Source organism: Gavialis gangeticus, unplaced genomic scaffold (genome assembly GCF_001723915.1).
Source record: "Gavialis gangeticus isolate Ggan-Ray unplaced genomic scaffold, GavGan_comp1, whole genome shotgun sequence".
Taxonomy (NCBI): Eukaryota; Metazoa; Chordata; order Crocodylia; family Gavialidae; genus Gavialis; species Gavialis gangeticus.
The window spans coordinates 20,158,124-20,167,885 of record NW_017729026.1 but is presented as its reverse complement, the minus strand read 5'-3'; the positions used below and the strand labels follow the sequence as shown (position 1 = coordinate 20,167,885).

The following is a 9,762-nucleotide window of genomic DNA, read 5'->3' as shown; positions in this document are numbered from 1 at the left end:
CAGCTTCTCAAGGTGTTCTTTCATGAGGTCAGCATTAATGGAGGGCAGGGGATCTCCCTCACCTGGACTGCCCTGTCCCATGGTGGGCATGTGCGTCCCATGGGACTGATGCAAAGTACCCATTTAATAGGTTGGCTTTTTCCTGGGTTTTTCCTTTTTCCTGGGTTTTTGTAATGCTTACTGTGCAGTAGTGTATTAAACAGTTTTTGCCTGGCACACTACTGTGTAGTGTTATTAGGCTACTGCACATGAAGCATCTCATGTAGGCACACCCACTGGGAGCAGGCAGCTTTGGGCTAGGTTGCTTGGGCTGGCTGCTCCCTTGTCTCTGCGAGCCACTCTCTGGCTGGCTGGGGTGCAGGGTGCTTAGTGCAGGGGCTGCCTGTCAGCTAGCCCCATAATCAGGCAGCCTGTATCCCAGCCAGCCCTCACTGCAGCACATGTAACTTGGCTGGAAACTGAGAAGAGCTGGGCACAGGCAGTTTGTCCAAAGCAGGACAATTTGTCCCTCAACAAATCACACATTCTGGGGGCATGCACTGTGACACAAATGAGCAGCACAAATTTGTGCCGCTACTGTTTGTGCTGCTGCAAAGTGCATGTCCCTACTCATCTGGATGTGGCCCTAGACTCCAGGGCTAGTTACAGACATTCAAAAAGCCTGAGGCAGAATCAGTCCAAGTTACAGAGTTTTCTGTAAACAGCATAGTTTAGATCGATAGCGAACAGAGCACACATTCGCCCTTTGGTTGGAGGGGCAAATCTTAAACTAGGTTTGGCCATTTTTAAACCAGTCTATCTGTGCCAATTTTCTGTTCTGTTACAGGTATGGACTAGTTTTGTGAGCTGAACATCTGTTTTGTTACAGGTATAGACCAGTTTCCGATCACTTATACCAGTAAAAGTATAATGTCTGTACCTGGCTAGTAAGGAGAAAAGCTAGAGAATGAAAGACAAAAACTTACCTGTTGAGTTAACAGATGCTGGGAATTAGAGATAGTCAAGACATGGAGAAACCAGTTCACAAAAAGGGACAATTTGCAATACATGCATTCCACAGAGTTCAACATGTAATGGTTTCTCAGTTTGCGGTTTTTAATTATTTTTATCAACAAGTTTATCAAAACAGGTCTCTTTTAAATTGTTTCTGTATTTGAAACCTGTTTTTACTAAACAGATTATTGCTGTAGCAATTCTAAACATGATATCAGAAAACCAATTTTACTAAAAATATAAACAGTGCAGAAATTGTTGCAAAAAGGAGTGAAGAAAATTATTGAGGTTTTTGGAGAAAGAGTTCTTTCTTTAATACAGGATTTTTTTGTGAAAAATTTCAGGAACTTCTGTTTGGAATGTTTCTTCCTTAACACTGTTCCTAAATAAATCAGTAGTTTCCTTCTGACTGCAACTGGGTGTTTTTTCTCCCTTTTTTGGATTAGTTTATTTTTAAGGAGGAATATTTCTTGCTTTTTTAAATATAGTTTATTAGAACAGTTATATTAGTGAATGTTTTATACCAATTTGGGTACCTTTCATTTTAATTTAGCCCTGCAGCATGTTCAACCCCACTGCTTTTTATAGGGAAAACTGGAATGACATAGATTGGTAATATTGCTATGCCCAATATTACCACTGTGTGCATGAGGGAAGTAGAATAGAAATAAAAACTGTTCTTCTCTATTTTTATTAATAATATCAAATATATTCCTCTGAAGAATACTGCTTTCTCAGTTGAGGTCAAGCAAGGACTTCAAAGTCAGTGAAATAAGTAAAGCAAACCATTGAAGCTCAAATTCTTTCCTTTGTTGCAAAAAAATAGAAAAGAAGAAAAATAAAATCTTCAGCAGGAATATATAACTCGGTAAAACATAAGAAATGTGTAGATTGGTCTATTTATTGGGATTAGAAAAATGAGTTAACCAATATGAGTGAGTTAAAATTATATCAATAACATTGTATTATTACCCACTCCTCTGCACTATTTCTATGCATTTCCTTAATGGAACCTCTGATTGCCCTAATGTTTAAAATTAATGTTTGCGACATTTTGTTTTCATTCATCAAAAGTCAGATAGACAGCAACGGCTCACTAAATGGAAATGTCTAAAATTCACCCATGTTTCACATGTGTTAAATACATAGCTTTGATGAATCAAAGATATTAAGCCAAAGTTACTGCTTATATGTGAGGGACTCATATATAGTACCTTTTATACGTGAGGGACTTATACATATAGTCCCTCTTCCTGTATGTTCCTAGGACCCGTAACTTTGCAAAACGTTCTTGAATTAGACTTCTAGCTATGATAATTTACTTTTATCTAGTTGCAAAACATCCGGTTGGTTCATCACAAGATGCCACAGTAAATGTGTGGCTGCATTTACCAAGCAGGAAACAGACTTTTAGATAAGAAATTGACGTCTTGCTAAGAGTGCAGTACTGCGATCACAGTGTCCCAATCAGATGCCATCTCTGCTGCTCATAACCTGCTTTCAGTTTATGTCCGCTGCTAGAGACATCAAGCAAGCAAAGGGGAAGTTAATTGTATTGATTAAAGGAATCAGAACTGAGAGGGGCAGTGGCAGGTCAGCATTGTTATTTTGTTACCATGCTGTTCATAGGGGCCTGCATAAAAGATCATATTCATATCTCTGTAGTTGATTGGATACCACTAATCAAACAAGACTAGTTCAAAGAGATTCCATGTTGAACTTTTCTATTAATTTTAGAAGTGGAAAGTGGAAAAAAAGCAGATTCAAAGCACAGGAACAATGCCAGGTTGTGTAAAAATTAGGCACAAACAACTGGTGTCTTAATAATAGTTTTTTGGGAAAGTGCCAAAATGCTGTTACTTTGTATATACTGCATCCTATACAAAGATTTAACACAAGTTAATTCCATGTCTCTAAGAGCTAATGATTTTATTAAACATATAAAAATGCATTTACTTCCAGTTTACCAGCTGCAAGCACTTCTTTATGAAAGGAGATGCAAATGGTATAAGCAATATATTGTTTCCAGATCTATATACTTAATGTTTCATCATTAAAAGAGCAAAAGGGGGGTGAGAAGTAACAAAAAATGTCACTCACAAGCTCAGCAGTTAATAACTTCCATTTTCATTAGTCATTTTTGCCTGCAACTAAATCCATGATGCAAACCAGATCTGCAACTGTGACGCTGTGGTAAAAGTTGTAGTTCTTTCAAGTGTGTGAGTCATAACTACATTATCATTAAAGCAGTAAACTGTAAGCATTCCTCATGAAAGAAATCAGCTCCCCAGTCAATTACAGCACATTGGAAAGAAGCATTGTGTGAAACTGGAATCTCCCTGGATTTAGAGAGTGGATTTGAGGGTTTAATTTTTTGGTGCTTTGTTTTTTTCCTCCCTGTTTAAAAAATATGAAAAACTTTTATGAATGAAAATTCTTTAAATAATTGGAATTCATCCAAAAAAATTGAGAGCTGTGAATACCAAGCAGTTATTCTCTATGTTAAAATGCCAATGACACTAATAAATTCAGTGAAAATCTAAGAAATTGCTGGAAGGTATAGTTCATTTCTGCTGCACAAGGGATTTTAGAAGCACTCAAGTTACAATGTATTGTCTACATGTTAGTTGAGGCAGGAAGTCATGTCCTTTGGGTTTTATTCCCAGAACTCCTGCTGAGTGTCCTTAGACAAACCAGCTAATCATTATTTGTCTGCAATACTACTGCCATTAACAACCCATTTGGGATGTTGTGAAGCAAAATAAGTTAATGTCCGTAAAGCAAGGTGAAATCCTTGCAAAAAAGGCACTGTATTAGCACAAAGTTAGCTTTTTATTCAGTTGAATGACAGTCTTTATTCTGGAGACATTTAATTATTATGGATACTATTTACACAACATTATGGGATTTTCCCCTAAGCTTCTGTGTTTGCTATTTTCTTATCCAGCTGCTGCTGTTCTTGCTCTAATCAGCCTACAAGGCCAAAAACAGACCTACTCACTTCCGACTAAGCCCTATTTCCAGTATCATAAGTAAGGGTAGGCCTTACCCCAAGTGCCAAGGGTAGCCTACCCCAAGTGCCAAGTTAAGAAGGTGTCAGAATTGTCTCCTACCCCCACAGAATCCACCCCCAGCAGCAAGAGCAGCCCTACAGTATTGTTCTTATATCAGCAGCAGCAGTTGCATGGACACCTGGGTGCTTCTGCTTTAAGAGCAGGAGCCAAGGCAGGCAGCGCATGTAGCAGCAGCTGCACAACCAAGAACTGTTTTAGAGTTCCCAGCCTGGGTAAGACTTTTGTGCCTCCTCCCCACTCAGCTCTTGCTCTCCATGCACTGCTCCTGCTGCTCTTGGAACAAAACTACACCCCTACCATGCTTTTTCACAGGGTTCACCCAGGGCACAAACCCTGGTTGTTTCGCTTCTCCCTATATCTTCCTTCCTCTTACATGCTCAGCTCCACGCTCCACGAGGTCACATCTACATGCTTCCAGTAAGACCACTCACAACAGCAAGTGCAACATTGCTGCTAAGTGTCTGGAAAACTATGTCCATTTAAAGGTGACATGCAGATTGTAACGTCCTGCTAATGCCTTTGTATGTTTGTAATATACACCTGATCCTGCAAGCACTCAGTCCCCACTGACACATATTTCAGTAATGGTCTGACAATTTCTGAGGATCTGCCCCTTTGCTTTATGCAGAGGCCAACAAACTAACATCACACAGATGTTGGTTAGGAGTTTGAAGAAGTAGCATCTCTGACTGACATTGGCATATACACTTTTACTGGTATAAGTGATAGAAAACTGGTCTATACCCATAACGGAACAGAAGTTCAGCACACACAGACTGGTTTAAAAATGGTGGACCCTGGTCTAAGATTTGGCACACTCCCTCCTTCCCCCATCCCCCTTTGGCAAATGTATGTTCTCTTAGCTACTGATCTGAACTACACCACTTACAGAGAAGCATGTATCTTAGATCCATTTTGCCTTGGGCTTTTTGACTGTCTGTACCTAGCCCTAGTGAGCATAGATACAGTTATGCAGGCAAAACTGTATACCTTCCTTTCTCTTTTGGGGCATGATGGTAATGGTTTCACTCTTGGTATGGAGCACAGCTTCAACACTATAGGTGAACCAACAAACAGGATTGCTTTCCCAGTTCAATATACTGGTATTACTACACTTCTAATATACACATTGTTTGTCCTACTTTGTAGTCATGGGGCTATTGTAATAGTAAAAACGATGTTCAGAACTAAATGTTAGTGGGATCAGGCCCTATGACTAGCTAAAAGGCAAAGTTGCAGACAATGCGTCTCGTTGCTTTAACCATGAAACTGATACAGCTGGAAAAAAAAAACACTGCTTAAATATGTAAGCAGCTATGCAAGCCATGTAAAGACTGCTTTTCACCTTTTCAAATGGTTTCTTTTTTCAGTTTGATTTTTTCATCTTGTCATGTCTCCTCTCTGGCTGTTTATGTCTTTTTTTCTTTAGTTGTTTATAAAGTTGACAAAAATTGTAGCTCAGCTCCCTTCCCATTTTATTCTGTAATAGACAATTTGCAGATTGATGAATTCTTGTTGCAGCTATTCAGTCTTGCATGTAATCCAATTTTTGGTCACATTCATAATGAGCTAATGACCTCTTACTAAATGTACAGCCAGTTCTCCTTTGCAGTCTTCTCTTGTATTGTTCATTTGATGCAAACATTTCCCCTGCAAAGAGAGAGAGAGAGAGAGAGAGAGAGAGAGAGAGAGAGAGAGAGAGAGAGAGAGAGAGAGAGAGAGAGAGAGAGAGAGAGAGAGAGAGAGAGAGAGAGAGAGATCTCAGCTGGAATAAAGTGGGTAAAGTCAGGTCCGGCAGCCTCTAGTAGAAAGATTGCCACCTTCTTTCCATCTTGAGGGCCACAGCTGGAGCAGATGTGTCTTTGGAGTCAGAGACCTTCAGTTAGCTGCCTGATGTCAAGCACATCTTAGCCTAGGACAGAATCTAACCCAAAGTTGTCTGTATATGCTCTTTTTACTAATATATGCCAAGGACAGGCATTCCTTTCTACCTGTAAAAATTTCTCTGAAATTCTTGCTGGGGCTGTGCGCCAAGCTTGCAATCTTGGCTCACTGCAGCTGCCACTCAGCTGTGGGGGGCAAGGGGAAGTAGGCAGGGGACAGCATTTCCTGTTCTCAGCTCCTGTGCCTGCTTCTCACACCAGGAGCTCTGATGCGAGAAGCAGGCAAGAAGCAGCTAGGGTTGTTCCTCCCCTCTCCTCCTTTGCACACAGATGACTTCGGTAGATTTTCTGCAGTGTGGTTTGCAATTATGTTTTCCATTTTTTTATCATTCTGGAGGCCTCTTGGAACTTTTTATGTTTCACTGCTCTGGAGAGTATAGAGCAACTTTCAAGATAAACTGTAAAGCAAATTGCAAACACTCCTTTACCAATCACCTCTTCTCTTACACAAATTAAGATCTTCTTTGAGCTGTAATAAATCTCCTAATATCAGAAATGTCACTTCCTGCCTCTTTGCTAAGATATCTGAATAGGTCTCACGAGCCTGTTACATGAACCACAGCTCTCTCTCACCTCTCAGCTGAGAAGTGAAAGGATGCTGAAGGCAGTTAGATAAAGTAAGATTTTCTCCACAGTTACTTCATCAGCTATTCAGCATATTCTCTTTCCTGAAGTGAGGAAAGGGAGAACTGCAGCTCAGTTTACAGTCCTGTATTATGAGTACTCAGGGTCCAGCAAATAAAAGCAGCTGAAGTATACATAATAATTTAGATGGAAAAACAAACAGAAGAACATTTTTCAAAGCAAAAAAAAAAAGATAAAAACACACATAGTAAAGAAATAGAGTAATAGTAAAGAATAGTTCTAAAGAATAGTTCTGTGTCACAGATAATAAAGTTAAAAGGTTCAGTGGATTTTTTTGGTCTTGCTTCATATTTTTATTTTTTCAGTCATGTTATGTCATACTTTTATTGAATCAGTCAATCATTACAAAGCCTCTTAAAATAAAATAAAATAATGTTTTCTGAAGGAAGAAGGAAGGCACAATATTTTCTTTGTAGTTACATTTTTTTTTTAAATTTCAGGGACATCATCCCAAAGCTCCTAATTCTGACTCTAAACAGTGGGGCTCTTTCTTTGTGGATAATATCTCAGGATTGGAAAGTACAGAAGACACCCTAGTTCAAACATGGTGTTGCAAATGCATTAGTACTTATAGCACTATTGCAATCCCAAGTATTGAAGCAATAGCAGGTAAGAAGGACTCTTTTTTTATTAGTGAATGTGTGAAGTGTCCAAAGTAATTTTGTCATGTTATAGATACTGTCTTCGGAGACTGCCTATCTCTAGACTCATCCAAAACACATTTCTGATATCACTTACCAAGAAATGACTAGTTGCTACTAATTACTTTGAAATTTATTCTTGCAAACGTCATGGGGTTAACCAGTTTGCTTGTTTGTTTGTTTGTAGTTTCCTTTAAATATTTCTGTGCTTATTAGATCCTCTTCTAATGGAATTGGAGCTCAGGTTTTAATCTATTTTTGATTATGAACAAGCTCTTCCTAGGCCACGGACACATGTACATTTGAAGTACTTCAAATTTAGAGCACTTCAGGCTACTTCATGGACAAATGTACAGCCCTTCTCCCCCTGTCCCCCATGTCTCCTGTCAAAATGCTTCAAAGTCACTGCAGTGGCAAGAAGCGGCATGTTTTTCATCTGGGGGCATACCAGGGGGTGGCTTGGTCTTGTATCTTTGCTCTCCACTCCATCCCTGGTTATGAGGGTAGGGGGAGGTGGGGTTGTGGACTGGACAGATATACAGTTAATGAGTTAACGTACGTTCAGCCTAAGAGGTGTAAGACCCAAAGTAAGGGCCCAGAGCAGGAGCAGAAGTGTGACCCAGTGTGGGGCAGAGTGATCCTGAAGGCCTGTGCAGAGTAGAACCTGGATGGGACCCAAAGAGCTGCACAGAGTAGGGCCTGACCGGAGAGAGAGTGGTGGGGAGAGGCGGTAGGGGAGGGGCAGAATAGTGTGCCCAAGCAAAGAGGCCAGGAGGCCAAAGCCCCCAGAGTGGAGCCTGAGGCCACGTTGGGCCAGAGGCCAAGTGTGGCCCAGCAAGAAGAAGGGGGAGTTGTAGGCAATTTTGGATGCTATGTGCAAGGCATGGGACATGGTATTATTGGAGGTTCAGATCCATGTGTTTTGCCCATCAGGGCAACAAATGGGCAGCCTCCCACATGTAAGTATCAATTTGTGGTAACATCAAAGGCATGGCAGGTGAGTGAGGGTGGACTGACCTAGACAGGGGGAGTGCCAGTGATGTACCCGGCCCCAGGATGGCCCTGTTACATATGTCCACTGCTTTCCCCACATCCACAGAGCCAGTTTTCTCATCGTAGAAGGCGTGGTCAGGCATGACTTGTCTTTGGTGAATCCATGCTGACTCATCCTGATGACTTCCTTCTCCTCCAAGTGCTTAGAAATGTATTCCTTGAGGAACTGCTCCATCATTTTTTCCAGGGTCTGAGGTGAACCTGACCCTGGATCCTCGTTCTTCCCTCTCTTAAAGATGGGCACTATATTTTCCCTTTTCCAATTGTCTGGCTTCCCATGGATCCAGAAATTTGGCACCAGGGGAGTGGTGGCACCATTAATTGCTGCCAAATTTCTGGACCCATGGGAAGCCCAGAAGGCCAGATAGCATGGCCCTGTATGCCAGTTAGCTCCTGCGTGCTGCTGGATGCAGTAGGTAGGCTACATGGGGATGGATCAGAGTGGCAGGCAGCACATGACTGGATTGAGTAGGTGAGCAGTGTGTGGTCAGATCAGGATGGCAGGCTGGCATGCGGGCAGATTGGGGAGGCACACAGCTAGATCAGGATGGTGTGGGATCAGACCCACAGACTGACCCAATACCATTCCTCTGGCCTGCAGCAGCAGAAGGCTGGGTACTGTAAAGTATTTTGTTGCTCCTCTTTTCAGTGCAGCACTAAACTAGGAAAGTAAAACCCAAACTAAGTAGTCTTTTTTACAGAACATCAAAAATGAGAGGTGCACCGATAGACATTTAATTAAAACAGCCGCTCTAATTAAAACAGCTCACCATCACATGTATTGTCTCCCCATGTGTTTCAAAATGGCTGTAGGACAGTTTATCTAAAACTCAATCAACAAGGTTTAGATAAAGCGCATCTGTGGCCATTTTGAAACATGGGTTTAATACATGTGATGGTGAAGCAATGCTGAAGTGTTCTAATTGAACATAGAACAGACTTGATAATAGCATGTTTGTAGGTACCCTGTAAGTCCCTTGTTGACCGAGCCTTAACAGACGTTGGCTGAGATTATAAGATATGGCTCTGCTGCATTTGTTTTGGAAGTTCAAGCAAGAAAAAATTCATAACCAGTTATATGAAACTAATGTACGTTGGAGTTTTCTCTTCCAGTGGATATTATATATGTCAATATAATGCATGAGTCCTGCCCAGTTGCCTCATGAACTTTGTAATCTAGATATAGATCTACACAGCAGTCACTGCTGTGAATGCTGCTTCCTGAGTTAGCTTTGAGCTTTAAGCTAGCAAGTTTAAGTACTGGTAGCAGCACAGACAGAGATCCGTTTGATGTAATCACCTAAGAAGGTGTTAACTGCACTTAAAATGTGCGTGACTTTGCATTCAAGCAGTAAAATATGTGCTGAGTTCAATCTTAGCATAGCAAAGTTGCGCCTTTGTGGACTTGGAGTA

General features: G+C 41.0%; 1 protein-coding gene and 1 long non-coding RNA gene across 2 annotated transcripts in view; one reads left to right on the top strand and one right to left on the bottom strand.

Moving 5' to 3' along the window:
• LOC109299575 (dermatan-sulfate epimerase) overlaps positions 1-9,762 on the top strand; it is a 435,657-nt gene that overhangs the window by 275,740 nt on the left and 150,155 nt on the right. Inside the window, exon 11 of the mRNA XM_019520065.1 lies at positions 7,096-7,264. Coding sequence (XP_019375610.1) covers positions 7,096-7,264 — 169 coding nt within the window. The remainder of the gene's footprint in view (positions 1-7,095; positions 7,265-9,762) is intronic.
• The window catches only part of LOC109299577, a 22,877-nt gene continuing 17,409 nt past the window's right edge, over positions 4,295-9,762 (bottom strand). Inside the window, exon 3 of the long non-coding RNA XR_002097918.1 lies at positions 4,295-5,717. This is a non-coding gene — a long non-coding RNA (uncharacterized LOC109299577). The remainder of the gene's footprint in view (positions 5,718-9,762) is intronic.